General features: G+C 42.7%; 1 protein-coding gene across 8 annotated transcripts in view; it reads left to right on the top strand.

The window, feature by feature from the left end:
• USP49 (ubiquitin specific peptidase 49) overlaps positions 1-24,237 on the top strand; it is a 32,628-nt gene extending 8,391 nt beyond the window's left edge. For 3 of the 8 annotated variants that reach the window (XM_085210447.1, XM_085210445.1, XM_085210446.1), the window contains exons 3-10: positions 5,340-5,385; positions 6,318-6,462; positions 7,397-8,807; positions 10,578-10,782; positions 12,629-12,737; positions 13,480-13,685; positions 15,936-16,078; positions 20,438-24,237. In XM_085210447.1, the coding sequence (XP_085066573.1) occupies positions 7,425-8,807; positions 10,578-10,782; positions 12,629-12,737; positions 13,480-13,685; positions 15,936-16,078; positions 20,438-20,500 (2,109 nt within the window). In that variant the 5' untranslated portion in view covers positions 5,340-5,385; positions 6,318-6,462; positions 7,397-7,424 and the 3' untranslated portion in view covers positions 20,501-24,237. Of the gene's footprint in view, positions 1-5,339; positions 5,386-6,317; positions 6,463-7,396; positions 8,808-10,577; positions 10,783-12,628; positions 12,738-13,479; positions 13,686-15,935 lie in introns of all 8 variants that reach the window. The other 5 variants (XM_085210448.1, XR_014879937.1, XR_014879936.1 and 2 more) reach the window with 5 other exon arrangements.
• The last annotated feature ends 2 nt before the right edge of the window (positions 24,238-24,239 follow it).

The raw sequence follows: 24,239 nt of genomic DNA, 5'->3' as shown, positions 1-24,239 counted from the left end.
AATGGTTTTAATGCTGAACGCCTCTTTTACACGGTATATCCATCTCATGTTTCCCAGCTTATTAACACTTCAAAAAGCCAAACCAGAAGTAAAACCGGTGCAAAGAAAAGGGGAAGGAGGGATTTTATGTGCTTCAATAAACAAAGAAACATGGACTTCCAGAAAGCCACGAACTAAGAAGTGTACAGCATTTTGATAATGCTCTTTAACACCCGCAGACATTTTATAGAAAGTTCCCAGATTTTCATAGAGCTGTAGGATGTGTATTTTTTCTTCCTGTTCAGTTTAAGGTGACTGTAAAAAATAAATAGCTATCTTAAATCCAGTTCAAAAGGTGATCTTACTATGGAAAACAGTAGGGGTGCTGGGGGCATTCCTTGAGATTGTAGTCACTTATTTTTGTTCATCTCTAGCACTTGGACATGAAGCACTGCAAGTTTGGCTTAATAAGGATGCTTATATTTCATCTTTTAATATTTTCTTTTAAATATTCATCTTTTAAATTTTAAAAGCTTTCACACTTCAACTTGTCTTGGCTGGGGAATTTCAACAGCAGTGCAAATTGGCTAATTCATAAGGAGGACTCTAAAATGCTTTGGGAACTGAAGAAATTAGTCTTCTCTTTGCCTTTTTGTGATAATTTTCAAACTATAAATTGCCAGTTATGTTCCTAGTGAATGCTAAACTGTATTTGGTTGAAGGGCATCTTCATTAGGAAGGAATGTAGATAGAAGACACGCAGCCTTAAACTGTTGACTGGCATACAATATGAATTACTGCCCTTTGAGGACACAGTCAGCATGTGGTCTTTTGTTTTAGTTACAGATTTCTTTTAGGAAAAGAGAGGGAGTTTTTCTAACTGAGATTTGTCAGCCAGCCTTCCTGGTAAGGGCAGTTCATATCTGCATCTGTGTGTACAGAGCTCACCGAGCACAGCGGAATGTGGCAGCAAAGGAGTCAGGCTCTTTTATCTGCCCAGGACATTGCCTTGTTTAGGAGCAGGGCCTGGGGAGGACTGTACTTGTTTTCACTCTTGATCAGCACAGGCATGTTAACAGAACGCTTCAGTTTACATGAGGCTGTAGGTTGAAGAATGTCAGTCACGCTTAAAATAATCTGGGAGATGTTAAAACTTTTCCTAAAGTACTCAAAATTCCAGAGTTTTTGGGAAAGAGAATGTTTTCTCATCGTTGCTCCTTTCCAGGGGAAGCTTTCAGCGCTGAATGGAACTCAGCCTTTCTGTGATGAACTTGGCGGTTAGATAAACAGATAGTACCTGAAGGAGTTGTGTGCGTTGTGCTGGTGTTGGTGCTGGGGTGACAAGGGCTCAGCACAGATGGCTGCTGCTGCCTGCTGCTGGGCAGGCGCTGTGCCCAGTGTGCTGTGCTGCCGGGCTCTTCATGTCTATGGCTTGGAAGCTTTGAGATATGTGCATCTGCTTGCTGGTGCAAGATGTGAAGCTCGTGGGTATCTTCTGGGCCAGTTATCTCCTATAGCGAGGTGAGCTTTGGGGGGATGACTGATTCCTGCATTACAGGCGCACTGGAGCCCCCAAGCCTTGGAAATGTTAGAAGTGGAGTTGCAGTGCATTGTGGAGACTGTGCTCTTCGTTGTACACTTACCACCAGCTATGGACCAACGCCCGCCAACCTGAGCTTCCCAAGGCCTGCAGAAATCACATTTACTCTCACTGAGGATGCCAGGGCAGGACATAGGATATCCACGCTCTCTGTAGTTCTGAGTGGCTTTTTTTCCTCTTTGCAATGACTGAAGATTTCTTTGAAAACTGAGTCCTGAGATTCTGGGTTGTAGCGTGCAAAAGATGAGATTGTCTGAGCCTTCCCTTGTCTGTCTGGCTCTAAGCTATGCTTCATTCATGTGTTCACTCTCATTGCTTGTCCTTCCTGTTTGAAGAAATGCTGTATACCTGATCTACATGTTCCTAGTGCTTTAGTTTTTTGTGTGTGTTTGTGTTAATTTGCCTGTAACTAACTTTAGTCTGTCATCTCAGCTGGAGGGAAGCACCCATTTTAGAATATGAAGCTGACAACTTTAAATAAAATGTGCTGAGTAATTGGAAAAAAATTGTAAAGCACCCTTTATTTTCAGTGATACAGCATTGCTCCTGAGATTGGGGTCATTGGCATCATAAAACAGGAGGCATTACTTTTGGAGCAGCCCTTACACATGGGTGGCTCTTGCCAGCAGAGGAAATGGGGCTGTCTTGAGCAGGAAATTTTTGTCATCATCTGAGCAGCTCAGATTGCATGTTTTCATTAGACATCTGGTTTGATAATTGGTTCCTCACAAGCGGGTAGGTTAAAATAATCAGAGGAATAAAGTTTTAAGTAGTTGCATGCAATTTTTAGCTACCCCTTTTCCCTGCTATCTCCTTCTTTGCATTTTTGAGCTTTTGCAGCAGGCTCGAAGTTCTGCTCTAATGCTGTGTGTAGGAAGCTGTTTGCAGGCAGGGGTGACTGGAAGCTCCTTGCTTTTTGCACCCGAGGTTTTTAAACCAATTTGACAAAATGCAGTGCATTTGCACAGGTTTGATGGATACCAAGAGCACCTCAGGATGCTTTACCTAAAGTGTTTTAGAACAGAATGAGATTCACATGAAGGCAAACGTGTTGTACTGAATGTGATACTTATACCCCATGGACTGGTGAGATGCCACTGTGTTTCACTTTTGTCCTTCCCAGGAGAGGAATGAAGGAATTTAAGAATCATTGAGCCTGAGCTTCTCACCTGTCTTTGAAAGGTGATTTCCGGCTTGCAGTGAAGGATTTGGTGTCAGTGTTCCAGACTTCTGTTTATTCTGGATCCATTGGACAAATGGATGGTGTGTCTGGTTTCCACAGCTGAGCACCTCGCACCTTTCCTGACCCAAAACCTTTTTTGTTTCATGAAGGTTTATGTAGAGAAAGAAAGTAGTGAATGTCAACAGATCTGTACAGATGTCTTGAATCAGTTTCCAAATGTGTAACAATGGTACAAAGGAACGTAATAAAGTCATGTGTTTTACCTTAACGCTCCTTTAGTGTTAAAATTGGTTTTGCTGCATTTGATTATTAAAGTTCTTATGGGATCTTGCCTTAAGTTTTCACAGGATTGAGCCACACAGGTAAAGAAAGCAGAAGCTGACTTTGTGCTTAAGGACTGGAACTCATTTGCAAAGTGAGAATTTTTCAGGCTATCTCTAGAACATTCCTGGGAGGCTGGGAAGAGCTGCTTGGTTGTATGCAATTAAATTTTTCCTCCTGGCCTTTTTCCCCATCCCATATTCGGAAAAGAAAAGGTTCAAGAAGGGAAGGAAAGGACAACTAGATAGCTTTATTTAAAATTAGGTAAATTTGATGGAAGAAATTGTAAAGCCAAGAAATAAACCCAATGTATTGTAACTACCAGGAGAAGATTTTGTTTGTTGTATCCAAGATCTTAAAATGCAGGGAGCTGATTCTCCATTATTAACCTGGTTACTCATGCCTCATGCTAGAGGGTCACAGCAGCCTCAGAATCGTAGAATCATAAAATCATAGAATTGCTCAGGTTGGAAAAGACCTTAAAGATCATTGAGTCTGACCATGACCCAACCATGCTACCGTTTGAGATGTCTTCAACGCCTCCAATATTCTCAGGCTTTCCCCCCCACCTTGTGCAACAGCATGCAGGTTCTAACTCATCTTCCTGTTCTCCTCTAATCATAGCTTTTTAATTCTCCCCGCCAGTGTGTTGTCTTTATTCTCTCTGGTAGGTTGTGGCATGCAGTTTGTTTATCTACCTAAAGCAGAAGAACAAATGTAGTCCTTCATTTGCCCTTAATTGTCTGCGTGTGCCTTTCCCTGACTTACTCAGTGATCTGTTGGCATGTTGGCAAGGCTCACCCTTCAGAATGCCTGCTGCTGGTATGTGTTCCACAACACCGCAGAGCCAACTTCATTTATTTTTTTTCTCTCATTGGAGGGATCAAGAAAAGGGAATCAGTAGTGTGCATTGTAACAGGGGGAAGAAATCCTGAGCTGAAGAGCCTGGTGGAGACTCAGCTCACACAGCAGCCAGGTGCGCTCACTGCAAGCCCTGGGTGGATGCCGGGGCAGCTTTGGTGTTAAACCCACGCTGATGTTCTTTGGGGGCTGTCTTAGGAGAGCAAACTGAAAAGGTGTGTAATGTAAGTCGTTTGGGTCGAGTCAACACCATGCATTTCCAGCCTGCAGGGAAGCCCTGTGTGTATGCTGTTTGTTCACAGGGCTGACGTTTGCAAGGGGAGCGTCCTTAGGTGCCCAAAGAGAAGGAGGTGGGGAGAGAAGGAGGGGTGTGATGTGAGAGGTGTTTTTGCCCCAAGAGAGGCTGAATTGAGGCACTGCAGAGCTGCTTTGTTAACTGAACAGAGTTGTTAAAATATCTGTCCTTTTCAAACAGGAGATCTTGCTGGCCCACACAGGAAAAGCAAAAGCTGTTGACAAAAGGCTGTAATTCGTACACCACTGCCTCCTTCATTGTTAAACATGGTTCTTTAATGCACTGTATCTGGTGTGTGATTGATTTCCTTGTAGCCTGTTACCCAGCTTCAACTAGCAACATATCTGCTTTTTTGGTGTTTTTTTTTCCTTGGAAATTGAGAATAAATGCAGTGCTCTTTGAAAATACTGAGTCCCGAGACCTTGCGGAGCTGGTGAGCGTCTGTGCTTGGCAGCTGCTTCATCGGTCTCTAGAAAACAGCATTCAGAAAGCCCATCTTTTCTTTCCTGGTACAAAAACTGGATATGCTGGTGAGACTCAAGGGTTAAATTCCCAACACTGTCGCATATGGCAGTGAGCAGAATCACAGATGTTGATGATACAACATAATTAGTATTCTTTTATGTAAATGAAGGCTGTCAATGTTACCATAGTGTCTATACTCTTTCAAGCTGGAGTCTATGCGATGCCACTTGGTCTCTCCAAGCCTAGACAGGATTATTCCACAATTTTCTATCAGGACTTGAGCGGAAAAATAAGGAAGAAGAGGGAAAGGAGGGAAGAAGGGGAGAGAAAGGTGAGAAGGAATGCCTCCAGTTTGGAAGGAGGAGACCAAAGCTGTCCTTTTGTTTACTGTAGGATTTTCAGAAGTGTCTTTGCAGGTCCTGGAATGTGTGAGAGAATTAACACAGTCCAAGTGAGAGCGGCAGCCAATCTTTGAGCTGCTTTGGAGGGACAGTTGAAGTGGGTCAGGCACTGCAGAGTCACCGCGTTGGAATTAATTCTGAAATGGCCACTTGTGCTTTATTCTGAAGTAGAGGAGAGTTGAAGAATAAAAGGCCTTTGTGGTACCTAGTTTTATTTGTCTTTTTCTTTAACAGATTTCATCTTTAGCAGCAGCGTCACTGGAAAAAGACTGCAATTGAGGTAAATGTGCATCATTTTAGGTCCACTAAAAATAAGTCGTCTTAGCCTGGTCAGACAGGTTTTCTATATACATTCACAGCCAATTGTTACATATTTATTCCATGGCTTTCAGAAAGTGTGCTCTTTCCTTCGTTATATTAAACCCTGCTCCTCAGAAAGTGTTTTTTTTTTTAAACTAAGCATTCTCTCCACCAGATCTGATACCATCTGTGACATCTGTAACCACCTTGTGTTTGTTATTGCTGTCCCTCCTCTCAGTACTGTGCATATTGCAGTTCTGTAGCCACAGAGGCATAAGCAAGCTAATTTAGTCTCTCTTGGATTATTACAACAGATACTTTTTTTTCCCAATCTTTTTTGCCTTTGGCAAACTGCAGGTTTTTCCAATCTTTCTTTCCCATGTAGTTCTTATTTTGTTGCAGTTCACTCTTGAAAACCGTTGCTACTTCATTTTTGGTTTTGTTTGAAAAATCATCCAGAAATGAAATTTAATTCAGGAAAGATTCCCCCTCACACTGCTCTCCTCCCCCCTACTTTCACAAAGTCACCAAAGCAGCCAAAATTGAAGCCATCACAGGAGATGCATGTTTTTGCTCCATGTTTTTGCTCAGATTTTCCCTCTGCCATATGTTGGGTCACCCACTACAAAAGGCTGACGACAAAGAGGCTACATGTGATCAGCAGATTTGTAGATGATCAGAGATGAAAACAGAAAAACGAAATTCCTGAGGGTCCCTTCCATGTGAAATTTCTTAATGTCTGCATGCTTGGGTTCCTAAGTGCACTCGTGCTTGGACTTCCAGATAATTCTGTTCTCTGGGATAAACGTGTTCTCTGCAGTAGCTCTTATGCTGAGGGGATTCATTCTGTTCAAAGCAACCTTGCTGGCTTTCATAGTTTATGTGCATCATGAGAATATTCTCTTTCTCTAGGGCTTTGAAGCTGCGCTTCCTTAGAATGAAGACTTAAGTAGTAATTAAATTCTCAAAGAACCGCCAAGACTCCTTTGAATGAAATGGGGATGTTCCAGGCTCTGAGCGTTGCGCTGGAGAGGAAGGAATGTTTCAACGTGACTCAGTGAGTGCTGTGTGTCAGTGGGTGGATCTGGGTGCTGCTTTGGTGCTCCGATCTCTTTCGGTTGTGTGGGATGTCGGACTGCACAAAGCACCGTGGTGCTGGGAGCTGTGCTTTGCTGTTTTGCCTGTGCTCCTTGCACAACCGAATCTCTCCTATAAAACACACAGGACATGGATTGAAAGCTTTTTCACACTACAATTACGGTTGTAATACTCAGCTTTGAATTCTCTTCTGCTACAATGTATTAATTTAGTGAATAAGCTTTTTCTGTTTCTGTGTTCATGCACACATGTACACGTGCAGCCATCCCGTTAGGTTTACTGTAACAAGTTGTTACATATTTCATTTTTTCCTTGTGCTTATTTTTTTTTAAACATTAGAACATTTGGGAAAGTGAGGGGAAGTCGGAGAACTCAAGTAGAATGTAGAACCTGCAGAGCTGTGGGTTGTGTATAGACTAGTTCTGGCTATGGCAGTTGTCTGATATTTTCATGGCTTCTGTGGAAAGCTGGAACCCTTGTCTGATTCTTGATGGCATGCATTCGAATTCCAGATTCATTTCATACGTATCAATTTCCAGGGGGCAGCTAAAGATCAAGGGTATGTGTGGACTGAATTAATCTTTTTCTCTCTGGAAGGAAGCCACGCAGTTTGGGTAGGGCATGCTGGCAGCTGTCTGGGCCACCCTGAGCACACAGTTAGACAGTTTGGTTCTGTACAGTTTGTCAGTCCAATACTTTTTGCTGGTAATGAAAACTGCATTTAAAGAAATTGTGCAAACTGTGAAAATAATGTAGTTGTTGAAGGAAAACTGTGAGTGGAATGTCACAACATCTGTATTTTTGTAGTTCTTTACATCTATACAAAAGAGCTCATTTTAGATGTGTACTGGCTCTGAGATTTTTTTATTTTTTATCTTTTTTTGCCTTACAAGGTCAAAGCAGCTAAGACTTTTGTAAGAGATGGATAGATGCAAACATGTTGGGCGGCTACGACTCGCCCAGGACCATTCTATCCTGAACCCACAGAAGTGGCACTGCGTGGACTGCCAGACAACTGAATCAATCTGGGCTTGTCTGAAATGCTCCCATGTAGCCTGTGGGAGGTACATGGAGGAGCATGCACTTAAACACTTTGAAGAAACCAGACATCCATTGGCAATGGAAGTTAACGATCTGTATGTATTTTGTTACCTTTGTGAAGATTATGTCTTGAATGATAACCCGGAGGGTGACTTGAAATTGCTGAGAAGTTCTCTGTCAGCGATTAAAAGTCAAAAACATGATCCATCAACAAGAAGCGGGAGGACATTGCGATCCATGACTTTGGGGGAGGACGTGTGCAGCCATCAGAGGACCCCTCAGGGACAATCTCAGATGCTTACAGCTCTCTGGCACAGGCGCCAGTCTTTGCTTGCCAAGGCACTGCGGACCTGGTTTGGTAAGAGCTCCAGAGGCCAGCTGAAGTTAAAACAAAAGAAACAGATGGAGGAGTTGGAGAAGAAGAAGGAGGCAGCTAGGCGGCGACGGCAGGAGATGAAGAGACAGCTTCTGGAGGAGCTGGCAAACACTCCTCCGAGGAAGAGTGCAAGGCTGCTGTCGCACGTGCACAGAGAGAACTTGATTCCAAGGAAATTCAGGGAGGTGGCGACCGCTTCCCCTACCTCAAGGCAGATGCAGAGCAGCAGATTCAATCAGTTTTATTCCATCCGGCGTAAGCCTCTGATGACTCCCGGGGTGACGGGTCTAAGGAACCTGGGAAACACATGTTACATGAACTCTATTCTGCAAGTGCTGAGTCACCTCCAGAAATTTAGAGAATGCTTTTTGACTCTTGATCTCTGTGAAACGGAAGAACTCTTGGCCAAAACTGTGAACGGGAAGTCTAGGTTGCCTGGCAGATTGGCGAATGGATCTGCTGCTAATGAGTCAGGGAGGACTGACAGAGTGGGATCATACGGCGCGCAGAGCTTGCCAGCTGGCTTAAATGGCAGCTCCTCAATAAGCAGGAGTTTAGAACTAATACAACCCAAGGAACCACGTTCAAAGCACATCTCCCTCTGTCACGAATTGCACACCCTCTTCAGAGTGATGTGGTCTGGCAAGTGGGCACTTGTGTCCCCGTTTGCCATGCTGCACTCTGTGTGGAGTCTGATCCCGGCGTTCCGAGGTTACGATCAGCAGGACGCTCAGGAATTCCTATGCGAGCTGTTGGATAAAGTGCAGCAGGAGCTGGAGTCAGAAGGAACGAAGCGCAGGATCCTCATCCCTTTCTCGCAGAGGAAGCTCACCAAGCAGGTCCTGAAGGTGGTGAACACCATTTTTCACGGGCAGTTGCTCAGTCAGGTACGCACCTGGTTTAGCACAGAAATCAATTGGAGAAGCCAAGGTTTTGTTTCTTCAGAAACCACCAAATACTGAGAGGAATTGATCGGGAGTGCCTCCTAAGAATGAAAACAGCTTAATTGCTGTGCAGGTTCTCAGGATTTTGATGCTTTTCGCATCTATTGTTAATTTAGTGCCACTTGAGGATGACATTTGCACTGGTATGGAAGTTCTGAGCCCTTAGTTTTAAGTTTATTGTGTTTTTAAAGTATCTTTGTAATTTTTATCTCTTTGTTTTTGTTTCTGTGGCTAGAAAGAATATGATGAAGGACAGAGAAGGCAGTCATCCTGTGCTCTGAAGAAAAAGCTATTCACGACAGTTTTTCTTTGCAGGCATTTGAATGTCATCTTGAGATACTGAGTGTGCTTAACATTTGTTTCTGCAGCAGATGATTGCACCCGCACTGTCACACTGCTTGGTCTCTTATTCCTGTGCCATTGCCCCGTCTGAAACACATTATGCCCACAAGGCTGACCCTGCAAGCGCAGTGTGTTTGAAAGTCCTTAACTACTTTTGCTTTTCAGGAGAAATGAGTGTGTGCATAACTTGATGGTCCAGGGCTTGCAGGGTCAGACCACGAGGCGCCTTGTGTAGGTGCAATCTCATTAGTATTTATGCAGTCTTTCCTAGTGCCAGTCTTACTAAGCTTACCACTCATAAGAACTTCCATGCACATTAAATATGAGATATAAAAGGTGTATTTTTTAAGTTAAAGCTTTTGTTTTTTTAGAGAAAGAATGCTTGAAGTCATGCTTCATCTGAATCATCTTTGCATTGCATGAAGTTCTTGTGTGCTTCTTAACCAATCATTCTTTATTCAGCCCTGTCTCTTGGCTCTGGAGTTGTGTTGTGCACGAGGTCAGTGTTTCTAGGTGGCCGCTGTTAACTGTGTGAAGATGGTTCACAAATCAGTGTAATTTATCTGTTATTATTATATGCTGTAAATAACTGAACAAGCAGTTTATTCAACTTACGTAATTTATATACAGAGACTGTGTTTAATTTTAACCCCTCTAAGACTTCCTTCCTTATCCACTCTGACTCCACCTTGGAGTCACTGATGCCTTCAGTGGATGGAGTTGGCTGGAGAGCCAGTGCCAAGCTGGGAGCTGACTTCCTGGTGGATGACTTTCGTAAGAATGCAAAGTCTGAATCTGCTTTCTGGTTTTGTTAACTCTTCATTTTCTCACTTGTTGCCTCTGAGTTTAGCTGAGAACGTTTCTCCTGTTCTCACTAACAGTACTCCAGGACGATGTGAGAAAACAAGTGCTTTTGAAATTTGTCCTTTCATGCTCCAGTCATGAATAGTTTTTGCATAGATAGCAGATGAAATGTGCAAGGAAAATAGAGAAACAGTGGAAGGAAGTGGCACGATAAATGCTAACGTTTACTGGTTGCAATGCCAAACTGCCTGTTGCCCAGCTGTGAAGAAGTCTCGTACCTGTGCTACACCTGTAATGTTCTTCCTCTGAGGGAGTGAACACCATGAAGGTGAATATTGTCTCCATTTTGGAGATCTGAAGGAAGTAGTTTAACTTACTTGCTCAGGATAGGTACAGCTTTCAAAATGGAAGCAAGCAGCATTTCTCTTGACCGACTGATTGTTTCTGTGTCTGTGGAAACACACTGCCTTCTGGGCATGAGGTTGCTGTTGAGATGTGAATGTAAATGCCTGTCTGCAAGTGTCCATGTGCATAACTTCATCTGTGTATAAACATTTTAATTCCCAGGTCACCTGTATAACATGCAACTATAAATCCAACACCGTTGAGCCCTTTTGGGATCTTTCCCTGGAGTTTCCTGAGCGCTATCACTCAATTGAGAAAGGGATTATCCCTGTTAACCAGGCAGAGTGCATGCTGACGGAAATGTTGGCCAAGTTCACAGAAACTGAAGCTCTGGAAGGGAGGATATATGCGTGCGACCAATGCAACAGTAAGTCCAGAGCTGCTACTGGCTTTGCCAGTTAGAATCACCGTGTTATCCAAGTGAGAGGTTTGTGTTGTACGCTTTGTCTTGAGAGCGCATGTTGTAACCAGTACATATATTGCTGTTCATGCTGTTTTGTATCTTCCTGCTGGTGGCTTCTGCTGCTCCTTCAGGAACCAGTTTGGAACCAATGAGTCATTCTTCTTTTGTCTCTGCCACTGAGCAGTGCGATTTACCAAGGATTTAATACAACTCTACTTAGAGCTGCTCTCACTCTGTGTGTTGGAGGGAAGGCAACTGCAGGAGTTTGAGTGCAGAAGGGTTGGACTTAAGGACGAAAAGGGACCGTTATACTGTATGATTTTCACATCTGTGTGGCAGGAAAGCTGTTGTAACAAGTTTTCTGTATGTCATCTGTTCCCTCGTATCCCTTAACCACAAATCACAACCATGGATTTCTCACATCTGCCACCAGGTTAGTTTTTCTGTCTCTCTGTTGGTGTTTGGACAAAAAGCAATGAACTGACATTATTCTGGAAGGCTCAGATTGTTATATTGCCTGTTATTTGAATGCATGTATTTTGCTGCGCTCAGCTGGAAGATTATTTCTGCTTTCCTGTATAGATCTGACTGTAAGATCATTATATGAAAATAGTTTTATCTTTGTGTGTAATCATGTAGCTCAGCTACTCTGATAAGCTGGATTTGAAATTTTTGTGCGTAGGTATTTATTTATGGCAAATATTTATCCCCTTGTGTGGAAAATCCCAGTAATTCAACTTACATTGCAACTAAGCAGCTGAAGTAGCAAGCATTCGTAGAAATCTTTTTGCTATCAGTGTATGAATCTGCTCTCGAGAGTATTCCCAAAATGTTAGGGAATAACCATTCTCCTAGATGTTCTTAAAACAAAGCCAAATATAGTTCAGATCCACAAATAATGTTTGCAGAGTGTCAGTACAGACAAGTGTGGCTTTTACCTTAACTCAGTTTTCTGTAGTTCCTTGTGAAAACCAAAGTTAAATGGCTACAGAAACATTAACCAGCTAAAAAAAAAAAAGGCAAAGGCAGACAGCCTGCATCTGAGTGCCAAAAACTATTGAGGGCACTGCTTGTCAGACGAGATAGAGGAGGAGCAACCCATCTGTTCCAACCTGGTGCGGTGAGATGCAGAAATCTAATTAGCAGGTACATTTCTGATTGGAAGCACTGACAGCCACCTGTCTTCCTCATGGTGTAGTCGTATGTTTGGTGTACTGGAAAGAGTGATCACTGGGAAGAGAAGCCTTTTTTCCCTCTTCTTCAGTTTCTGTTTAGCAGTTCCTTTTCCTTTGCGAGCAGTCAGAACTCCTCCTGGAAGTGGAACCTTGCTGGAAGCATTTTCCCTCTGACTTGGATTAATATCTTAGAGCCATCTTGTGATGGCCTGGCAAATGGATCAAAGTAGTACTTTAAAGAATACAATGTCAAGGACTGTTATTTGAATGCTGGTAGTTCACCTGTTGAAATTGCTACAGCCTTGGGTGCCATTGGCCTAGCTTCCCCTAAACGCTTTGTTGCACTTCTTAGAACAACAAGTCAGCACAAACAGCTCAAAGTTTGATATCTGATTGTGTGGTTATCAGCATCACAAGAGGGAGAAAAAAAAAAAAGAAAAAAAGCTTTCAAGCATGGCTTTTATTTCTAGGAAAGTTGCTGATTTGCAGAGGCATGCATAGGATGGAAGTGCAAGTAAACGTACCTTGAGTGTTTGTGAGATGGACTGTTGGTAATAAAAGAAAAACAGGCTCTTTTCTTTAAAAATAACAATAACACCTTAACAGTCTTTGCTGTGATTTTTTTTTTTCCGTAGGCAAACGACGAAAGTCTTCTCCCAAACCTCTTGTTCTGAGTGAAGCTAAAAAGCAGTTAATGATCTACAGACTACCTCAGGTCCTCCGACTGCACCTTAAACGATTCAGGTGAGTGGGGCAGCATGGGGAGGTGCCAGGCAGACAGCTTCTGTCTTCTGGGAGGGAAGTGGTCAGTGTGGCCCCTTAGCTTCTCTTACTTTCTGAGCAATGCGTGCCTATAAATGTTTTACCCAGCCCAGCTGTGCGATGCACACTGAGTAACACTAATGTTAAAAATGTTAAAAACAGTGATGTTTGTACCATGTTTTCATGCAGTGCAGTGTGTTGTGAATTGTGCTCAGCAGATTTGTCTGGTTTTGCAGACAGCTTGAAGCAGAGGCTGTGAGGCAGGTGAACTGATCTGCTGAGTGAAAGATGGGATGAAGCTGTCATCACTCCTGTGATAGTTAACTGCCCATATCAGCTCTTTATCTATTGAATTAAGACTTAAACACAGTTGAAAATATGAAGTTTCTAAAATGTTAGTGTAGGTAATTATGAGATGTGACAGTTTTATATTTGTACAATTGTGCTTGACCTTTACACTAGGTGTTCTGTTTTACTTGAAATTGGCTGTCATAAATCTAAAACATACCTTCAACTAATAAGCATCAGTGACAGAAGCAGTTTTATGCCAAAGATGACCACAGTAGATGTTAAAGTGACAACAGATGAAAAAGTTGTGGTGCCTACTTGAAGGAAAACTCCTCAAACTGTGCTGCAGTGCTCCTGAGTCCATCTTCCATTCCTGCAGCCCTCTGCCACTGCCAAAAAAGATTCAGAGCCTTTGATGATGCTCTTGTGTTTGCAGGTGGTCTGAACGCAATCACCGTGAGAAGATTGGGGTCCATGTCCTCTTTGACCAGGTACTAAACATGGAACCTTACTGCTGCAGGGACTCTCTCTCCTCTCTTGACAAAGAGACCTTTGTCTATGACCTCTCCGCTGTGGTGATGCATCATGGTAAAGGGTTTGGCTCAGGACACTACACAGCATATTGCTACAACACAGAGGGAGGTGCGTGTGCCTTATTACAGGGAAACAAATTCAAGAAATTTGTATTTTATTCCATAGATGTAGTGTACTGTAAAGCTTCATGATCAAGGTTGTTTAGAAACGAGTTTCCTGACATCCAGTACTTCCAGTACTTTGTTCCCCAGAATGTATTACTAGTAGCACATTTTCTTTTTTTTTTTTCTTTTTTTTTTTTTTTAATGGTGCGTGTGTAAAGACCACAGATTGCTGCTCTTTGCTGCAAAAGGCACTTTGGGATGCCTTTTATTGCTCACTGTTAACAGCATGAATGCTTCATTTTCTCACGGGATGTAACTCTGTGAAGCTAATCCAGCTGGGTCTTTTCTCAGCATCCTTGGGATGGTGAGATAAACAGAAAGTGTTTTGAAACTGGACAGGAACTATTCATGAATAACATCCTCAGGGTTTTTGTGAATTTCCAGCAGTCTCTTTCTTCAACTGAATCAGCATTGATTCTGCCTTTTAACTGATGGAGAAAGAGGTACAAATTGGCTTTCTCCAGGGAATTCTTATTTTCCTAATTGAGTTTTGGGGCCATCATATGCAATTGGTTAAATTATCATTTGATATTTGTCAACCATGTTAACAGCACAGAAATGGTAAAATGTTTTCCATATTAGAAACTCCTTCTGAAAGTTTCCTTAGGGGAAAAGAGAGAGGTGCCTTTTCTCCTACGTAACCCTTTTTCTCTGGGGTGTCTCCTATGAACAATTCCAAAATGCAATTGGGAATGATTGAGTCCTGAAGGAACTGGCTGATGTAGTCGCCAAGCCACTCGTAATGATATTTGAAGTCACGGTGATCAGGTAGAGGTCCCCAGTGACTGGAAAAAAGGCAGAATAGCACTCATTTTTTAAGAAGAGTAGAAAGGGAACAAACACCTTGTCTGCCTCACCTCAGTGCCAGAGGAGACTATCGAGCAAATCTTCCTGGAAGCTATGCTAAGGCCCATAAAAGAAAGGGAGGTGTTATGGGATAACCAACATGGCTTCCCCAAGGGCAGGTCCTGCCTGACCAACCTTGTCACTTTTTACAATGATGTAACTGCAGCAGTGGACAAGGGAAGAGCCACTGATATCCTCTGTCTGGACTTCAGTAAGGCCTTTGACATTGTCCCCCACAACATCCTTCTCTACAGATTGGAAAGATACGGATTTGATGGGTGGACCATTTAATGGCTGGTTACGGGATTGTACGTAGAGAGTGGTGGTCAGTGGCTCAGTGTCAGATGGAGATCAGTGATGAGTAGTGTCGGGTTGGTACTGGGACCAGTGCTCTTGAACATCTTCATCAATGACATCAGCAGTGGGATTGAATGCAGCCTTAGGAAGTTTGTAGATGACATCAAACTCTGTGTGGTGAGGTCACACACCCGAGGGATGGGATACCATCAAAGAGATCCAGACAGGCTGAGAAGTGGGAGAAACTCATGAGGTTCAACAAAGCCAAGAGCGAGATCTGCACCAGGATCATGGCAGCCTGCACTGGGAGTGTAAGGATGGAGCTCAGCTCTGCCAAAAAGGACCTGGGGGTACTGGTGGGTGGCAGCTGGGCATGAGCCAGCACTGTCCCCTCACAGCCCAGAAAGCCAACCGTATCCTGGGTGCGTCCAAAGAAGCATGGCCAGCAGGGCTGGGGGAGGGATCTGCCCCTCTGCTCTGCATTGAGACCTCACCTGAAGCTCTGCATCCAGACAGGGAGTCCTCAGCTCAGGAGGGACGTGGAGCTGTTGGAGCACATCCAGAGGAGGGCCACAGAAGTGATCCCAGGGGTGGGACACTGCCCTGCAAGGACAGGCTGAGAGCTGGGGCTGTGCAGCATGGAGAAGAGAAGGCTGTGGGGAGATCTGAGAGTGGCCTTCAGTATCTAGAGGGGCTGTAAGAAAGAGGGGTCAGACTCTATGTAGTGGGGTCTGTGTGATAGGACAAGGGGAAATGGTTTCAAGCTGAAAGAGGGGAGATTTATGTTGGGCACAAGGAAGTAGTTTTTTACAGTAAGAGCAGTGAGGCATTGGAAGTAGCTGTCCAGAGAAGTGGTGGATGCCCCATCCTTGGAGGCATCTGAAGCTAGGCCTGATCAGGCTCTGAGCATCCTTACTGAGCAGCAGATGTTCCTGTTCATTGCAAGGGAGTCGGACTGGGTGATCTTTAATGGTCCCTTCCAACTCAAAAGATGCTACGGGTCTCTGATGCCTCCCCCTACTAATGTCTTCTTTCTCACTTTGATTCCTAGGTTTTTGGGTCCACTGCAATGACTCCAAACTGAATGTATGCAGCGTGGAGGAGGTGTGCAAAACCCAGGCCTACATTCTTTTTTACACTCAAAGAACCGTGCAGGACAAAGCAAGAATCTCAGAAAAACAACTCCAAGCTCAGGTGCTGTCCAAAAATACTGATAAAGACAGAAGACTGACATTCCCATGATGGGAAACTCTATAACTCAATTGATGGTCTCCTGTTTGTTTGTTTTTGTTTTTTAAACCATTGGTGTTCACATCTTTCCTCTCTGTAGGGAAAAGGGCTGGCTGCAGGAAGGGGATCAGATTGTGGTGTTGTTTGCCCAGGTTTGGAGAAGTGTATCAAGCTGTGCAGTTCTGATACGTAAGACTGTAGTCAGAAACTTGTTTTTAAACAACGTTGTTAAATTACTCAAAACAAAGAATTTGATGCTTTGTATCATTAGTCTCCTATTAAAATGGAATTGAGTAAGGCATATAAGAAATGAGCACAACCAAGAAATAGAAGCATCCAACTGGTATCATAAAACCTTCAGTACGTAGTAGTGCTGATAAACCTCCAGAAGGAGCAAGTATAGTACCTTCCCCTTAACTGTCATTAGGATTTCCACCCGGGTATTTCTTTTATGGTTGTTGAATAGTTGGAGCTGGCTGCCCTAAAAGCCCTTCTTGCTGAAGAAGTGTTTGACATTCATCAACAAGAAGAAATGTTCCCCAGCCCTCAGCTATCTCTGTGGTACCGATTTCTTTGCCCTCAGATAAGGGCAAACAAACGGCTGGCAATTTCTTTCAGTAGCTCTTTTTCTCAGTGTTACTGGGACTGTATGCACACTCAATAGTCTGTTCTCTAGGCTGAACTGAACTGGCAGCTAAATTTGCTAGGAATGTAATTCTGGAAACAGTTCTGCTCTGGAGAATGTTTTTTGTTTTATTTTTTATAACAAATAAAAAAAAACAAACACCTTGTAATAAAATAGGAACATACCTGTGTGATCAGAGTCATATCTGTTTGCACTGGCAACAAAAATAAAGCCTACACTGCACATTTCTGCTGGCATAACTTTGCTGATCAGGGTTAGAAAGAAGTGAAAACCCTGACTTGCACAGCTGTGACAGCAGAAGCAGTGACTGGGAGGCAACTTACACTGGCAGATGAGCACTTTGTTTTGGTTTGGTTTGTTTTCCAAGAGAATAGTGTGGAGGTAACGCCACAACAGTTGGAGTCAGAGCTAAGTGCTGTTAACTGTTCCTATAGTGGCAATATTGACAAACTGGTTGTCACAGGAGGCCCTGAATGACTGAAGGCAGTGGGCAGAGTTTAAACTGTGAAGCTGTTATTCCTGCTGGGTCATTAAGGGAAGCAATTAAGTTAACTGTCATATTCCTCAGTGAGTTTGAAAAACTACAGAAGTGTGTCTGTGAGTATCATGATTTTAGAACACAGGGCTCTGATTGACTATTTCTAGTCAGTTCTCAGCCCACCGTTGGACCTCAGGAATTTTTATAATTTGGAGTTTGGCTGCTCATGTTTCTTATTGTCATCAAGTCTGAATATGTGACTGCAAAGATATTTCAATCTTGTTGGTTCTTTTTTTTCTTCTTCCCTGAAGCAGCTATGGGTTGAAGTATGCAGTTCTTCAAGCACTTGATTCAGTGTTCAGGTAGGGGAGCTGGAACCATGTTTTTCTTCCCCTTCCTACTTTTATCCTGGCTGGCATTGGCCCATCAGCCACAGATTGACAGCTGTGTGTTATTGTTGGAGCGGGCAAAGAGGAAAATCCCCCAAACACAATTCCTCTTTTTTCACTGCTGCTACTTCAACTTTTGATTTCCTGTACTGTGGGCACTTCAGCTGCTGCTAATCACTTTAGTCATGCAGAGATGAGCAGAGCAAACAAGAAACTCCTCTTTTGTTAGAGCACAGCGCCGCTCTACGTCTCCTCTGTCCATAAAGAATCCCATTTCCTCTACGTCTGAGCAGTGTGCCACTTTTTGAGCCTACACAAACTGACTTTTTAGCAATTAAGAATAATTTGAGTTTATATGCTTGTTTTCTTTTGTGGGTTTTTGTTTGTTTGTTTTTAAACAAACCAGTTTGAAGCATTCGTATGGGAACAAATTAAAAGATTTTAATTTTGTTTCTCTAAATGTTGCATGGTCTGGAAGGATTTCCTGTGAATGTCTGCATATCTACATATTTACTAGGTAGCTTTTTTTTTTTCTTTCTCTTTTTTTCTTTTTCCTTTAATAATAAAAATAAATAAAAATATTATAGGCCAGACTGAGATACAAAATGACCCAGCTTAGTGCAGGGGAAGCTGGTCTGGCTTCAGCACAGGCAGAAGTTGGCATTCATGAAAGAATGAAAATGCAATGCTTGTGGTGTTCAGATCTGTGCTGGAGTCTTCATTAGCAGAGTACATGCTTTGTGAAGACTACTTGTCTCAAAGGGAAAATGAAAGGAAAAAAGGTGTTCAGTTGCCTTCTTAGTCTCAGAAGTGGAAGGGAAAATGGAACAGTCACGGTTTGCTGTGACTGCCAAATACTGTGATTGCATTCTGCATCCCTCCCCGTGCTGGCCCTGTTTGTGTGAAGATTGATTGTTGTTACTGTAGTGAGTCAAGGCTCTTTGCTATGAATGCTCATCTTTTGACTGAGTGTTTTGCATTAATATTTGTATTCAGGTAGAAATATGGTTGTCATGTGAATTGACTAGATTACAGAGGGGAGGGGGAGCAGCACCGTTAGCCATGGGTACCGCTGGTTGCCCAAGCAGATTGTGTAGTGCTTGCTGTTGACATTTTTGGCATTAGTGACTTCTCCATGTGACGTTAGCCTCGTTGCGCTGAGATGTGGAGATACTGCAGTCAGAAAAATATTGCCCTGATAGGGAAGGAATGAATTATACTTCGAAGTAAACTTGCTTTTTCCAGCACTGTGAGGTTTCTGTGACATTTAGCTTTTATTTGGAAGCGATAGCGTATAGCATTTTTTATGCTGTTTGGTTTATATTGGTCTGCTGTAGGCATCTTTATATAAGCATAGCTCAATGTCCCTGCCATGGTGGACACTGTTCTATAGTGTCTTGTTTGCCAGAAATAAAATTGGAAGTTACCTCTTAATTTAGTTAATATAATAGTTAATATAATAAGACAAACATCCAGCTTGCAATTAGTGTGATGCCCACTGAAGTGAATGCCTGCCCAAGGGCTGCCTGTAATGCAATCTCTGTCCCTCCTTTAATGGTGTGGCTTGAAATCCCGCTCCAATCCAGGTGTGTATTTAGAATAATTCCAAATGTAGGCTTTACTCCTGCAAGCACCTAAGCAACTGATAACTTAACTCAGGTGTGGAGGTGAGGCTTTTGAGTCCCAAGCTCAGTGTCTGCAGGATTTGAACCTTTGTTTTGGTTGAACTGGGAGTGGAATTTGTTTCTGTACATGCAGGCACCCCTGAAACTGGGGTTTCAGTCACGTAACAAGAAGCCAGCTGCCTTGAGAGATGCTGAGAGCAAGTGTTAGGCTCCTGGCACTGTGCAGGTTGCTGTCTGGAGGCAAGATAAACCACAGGACAGGCTTGTGAGTACGCAGCTCTTGGCACAGAACTGTTCCCAGCATAACCTTATTCTCTTCAACTTGTATGTAAACTGGTCTTAATTTTGTGCTTCTAAGAATGAGGAATCTTAATGTATTCATAGCCAGATAGGGCTACAACATTGGCTGTAGTTATTGGGAAATACTTTATTTTAGTTAACGTTCTGCCTCTAGCAAGTTAATTGCATAAATTTGCCTTTGTTACCACTTCACTACCTGCATGCCCAAGTTGAACTATGCATACTGCAAAAACAGTTTCTCTGCAAAGCAATGGGGGAAAAAAAAAACAACAAAAAAAGACACTTTTTTCCCCACTGTTTCTAACCAGTCTCTGGTCTGGCTTTGAAGTTGTCAATATGAAGCAGCAAACAGAATAATGTGCATTAAGTGTTTGACGTCAAACTTTTCTTGGTGGCTGTTGTCACCCCCATTTCCTTAGGGGATTCCAGTCATTCTTTTTCAGCACAGGAATATAATTGGAAACAGTAAATCGTTGAGTGCATTCTATGGACTCACTATCAGAAGTTATTTTTGCTTCTAAAAGGCAAAAGACATCTTCCTTATGTCCAACCTAAACCTCTTCACTTTTAGTTTGAGACCATTTCCCCTTGTCCTATCACAGCCTCTGCTAGAGTCTGTCCCCTTCTTTCTTACAGCCGCTTCAGATACTGAAATATTGTCTTGGGGGTAATTTAGTGACATTTATGTTGATTGTAACATCCCCAGGCCTGAATGTGCTTAATTGCATCCTAACAAAACTTCTGGCTGCTGCCAGATCCCCCAGGATAAGCTCCAGTGGAAATAACAGTACTGCAGAATGAGAAATACTTATGGAAGATACAATAGGCAGAGATTAGTTTTACTGCCAATACAATCTAGTGAGCTAATTTTGTATGATTCCTTAGATTTGGTGCCTTGTATCCAATAACATTTTGCATGGAACAGAAACACTGGGAAATAAGTCCTGACTGAAGCAGCAGATCTGTGTTTTTGTAAGTATTCTCAGCATCACTGGCATCTTCACATTTCATGTCCATATGAAGAAGTTTACCAGCAAGCTCAGAAGCTATGATTTTATCATTATATGTTTGAAATAGCTGTATATGTCATAATTCAGGGAATGGCGTGTTCAAAGGCAAATTGGATTTAAATTTTCTCATGTCATCCGGGCCCCTTCCAGTCGGTCAGTAAGCTGACATCTGGCAGAGCGTGTGGTGCAGAGCAAGGAATGAAAGCTCCATTGGGAGTTTTTGGTAGAGGAGCTATGCCTTTGGAAGGGGCCTAGGTTTGAATATAAAACCTCAGCTAAGTGTATCTTTCTCGTGTCCATTACATTGATATTGATACCTGTTTATTGCAGATGGGAACCTGAAGCACTCTAGCAAGCTTTTGAATTTTGAAATCCAGAGCATAGACTGAATTATCAAAAGAGGAATGTGTTTGTCACCTGTACCTATTTGTGATTATCTGTCTTAGTTGATTTAAGAGGTGTGCCTTTAGGCCACTCCTGTTGTGCTTATTTTGTTTTAAATTCTATGATTCTCTGTGTGTGAATGGGTTCCACTTATTTAAATGATAACTTGCATGGTGGGCCAAAATAGTTTTGAGAGATCTGATAGTCCTAATAATGCAGTTTGGAAAGTACATTTCCAGAAGGGAGGGCGGGGGGGTAGAGAGAGGAGGGGAAAAAAAAAGGCAAGACCAGCCCAATGGGCCCAGGATTAACTTTAACCACTGCTATTTATTGTTCTGAAGCGTATGCATGATATGGAGGAATGCACTACAGTTACAGTGGAGTGCTGTGCTACTGATTTTGTGCAGGCTGGGGAGAAAGGGAGAATGGAACAAATGGACAAAAAAAGCCAAGCTGAGCACAGCAGTGATCCTGTAGAAATAGGAAGCACTTGATTTGGTGACCTTATGTGTCAGAGGATCATGTATTTTGCAGGCAGAGACATTAACAAAATCCAAACGCAGTCTCATTAGCTGCAGCCTGGATGCAAAAATTTCTCCCGGTGGCAATCTCATACTGGCAAATGAATGGTGCTTTTCCATTAAGTATTCCTAAGGAACAGGACCCCAAATTCTTGAGTTTTAAGAAGGAGCTGCCTACTTAAAGCCCACCGTGTCACTGTAAATGCTTGTGTAGCTGGAACTGAAAAAAGAGATCATACAGTTGATGATTTGAACACCATTTGATTTGTACTTCTTAGTCTCAGTAACGTACTTTCTGTGGAGGTGGCAGCTGGTGAATGTGATTCTTTCCATGCTGAACTGCTGGGTCTGGCCCTGACTCATCAAACTTGGACTTTGTGGGGTAGAAAAGGGCTCCCTCTGTTTCTGCTCCTGTTTTACACTTTCCAGTGAGCACTTCTTCATTGAAATGTAGGGCTTTTGAGTGTTTCTCCTCTTGAAGAGGAATAAAAAAAGAGGAACAAACACACCCCTCCAGCACAGGCAGTGTTAAGTGTCAAGAACTGAGGCTATAGCCTTATCTCCTTAGAGAACCATATCCATGCTATGGGGATAATTGTGTTTCACTGAGTTAGTTAGTACGAGTGAATCAGTGCAGCATTTGTGGATTCACGAGGTTAAAGAATGTATTATAACATGGACAAACCAGAGCTTTGCAGATGAGTAATGTCACTACAAGCTTGTGGTGCACTGCTGAATGGAATCTGTAGCTGAGGAATTAAGATGACTTACCCACATGGCTCCTCCTCTGCACAGTGAGTGTAATGTCTGTTCCGTATAGCTCTATACCTCTGACTCATGAATACTTCCTAGCAAGCTCATCTTCATTCTCCTCACATTTATTAAATGAAGTTATAAGCCTGGCCCTTATGGCTGTTGCCTACTGCTATGAGATGAACTACAAATATCCATGTGAAAACCAAGTTTAAAGCTTGTTTGTCAGACATGCTGAGTACAGTAACATGCCACTAGCAACCTGTTCAGCCCATTTGAAAGAGGCCCTATTTCTTGTTTGCTAAACTTCAGCTCTGGTTAAGCAGTCACAAGCTATTTAAGGCACAGCCTTCTATACATCTACCTAAATGAGAGTTTTACAGGAAAGGAAGAAGTAGATAAGTTTGTTTCCAGAAAAACTTCAACTCATTTGCTTCTGGGTAAAAACAGCTGCAATGGTAAGGATGGTTAAAACTGTCTCCAAGAAAAGTGCAGCCCAGGCAAACTCCCTTGAGTTGAGACAGGCTTGCAAAGGATGCTGCCAGGGGAGCCCCCCTTTCTGCTCGTGCCCTTGAAGTTCCACTGCTGACCAGAGCAGGGGTAGAAGGAAAACTAATCTTCAGGACTTGTGAAGTTAATCCCACTATAAGATTGCTGGAAGGGGTGGTGCTGACAGACTAGTTAGAACACAGGCATTTCTCTTTCAGTATGAAATCCCCTTGCAGCCACTGTGAAAACGAGAGTAAAAAGCTACTCTGCTTTCCTGGATAAGGATTAAAGTTGGAGTTTGGTGGCTTTCCTGATTTTTTTTCTAGTGACTTCTGTGGGGGCTTTAAGTCAGAACAGCCTCTGGTATCTGCTCTGAATTTCTGCTACTTTTGTCACTAATGACTTAAGCTGCTGTATCCCATGCTGTGCTCATGAATGAGGCTGCCTCTGCTTCAAGGATGCTTCTAGGCAGCAGCAAGTGACGAGAGAATCCAATTAATTACTGAATGTTTTCTGGCTGTCATAGCTCAGTGCAAACACACTTGAAGTGCTCCTTCTAATTGCAGGTTCAGCAGCTTTTATTTTAGTCAAGGTTTGTTAAGACAACAGCCACTAAGTCACCTATGGCAGCCTTATGTACTTAACTGTGTGAACTGCCCCTGCCTGAACCCAGGCCTCAGGAGAAGATTAGTGTGTTCTAAATCAAAACTGTGATTAACTAGAAAATGACCTAATGTTCTAATTAATCCCCTTTTCCTTCAAAAAACCATTCCTGCAAAATTTTACATTCTTTTGAAGTACAGATAATCCATTTCTTTACAAGATGTTAAAATTTCTGCTTTGAAAACGGCATTTTAAAATATGTTTCAGTAGGGGAATATACTTCTCTTTTGGGGCAGGTAGAGCAGCAGTTCTCAGTCACAAAACACAGCGGCAGTACAACTGCAAAAGAATGTTTTCATTTAAAACCCTGTGCATAACTGTCCAAAGAATCCAAAGCCATGATGCAGTCATACTGCCACAATGCTCAGGGCTGGGAAGTTATTCTGCTCTTCAAACAGCATATTCTGGGAGCTGCAGTGTTCTGTCTCTGATTAAATTAAAGCTACAGCTCCCACGTCAGCCTCATGTCATGCTTTCACTGTCCCTTGAACAGCTTCATCACCCATAGCGGGACTTGAAGTCAGTAAAGGCAAGTTGTAGTTTGAGTCCAGCGCACAAACATGCTATGCAACACCAAATGGCTTCTTCCCACAGAGTCCTGATTCCTTTACAGTAAGTGTACCAGCTTCATCTCAGCCAGACACGATCCATGAAACCTTCTGGTGGTTGGAGTTAACCTACAGCTTCCCACAGTTCTGTTTTCCTTTTGAATAAGGATCCAGCATACAGCCCAGGACTGGATTTGTTCGCTTGTCTTTTGGGTGTGAAATAAAAATCATGTTTTTATGATTTTTGTAAATCTTCAGTCTTTTTACACCTTCTTTTTGTAAACTGAAGTTTCTTATTAAAAAAAAAAAGAAAAATTTC

The sequence above is a fragment of the Meleagris gallopavo genome, chromosome 28 (genome assembly GCF_905368555.1).
Source record: "Meleagris gallopavo chromosome 28, MGAL_WU_HG_1.1, whole genome shotgun sequence".
Lineage (NCBI taxonomy): Eukaryota > Metazoa > Chordata > Aves > Galliformes > Phasianidae > Meleagris > Meleagris gallopavo.
Note: the sequence above shows the minus strand (reverse complement) of the source record. Positions and strands in the feature narration are given on the sequence as shown.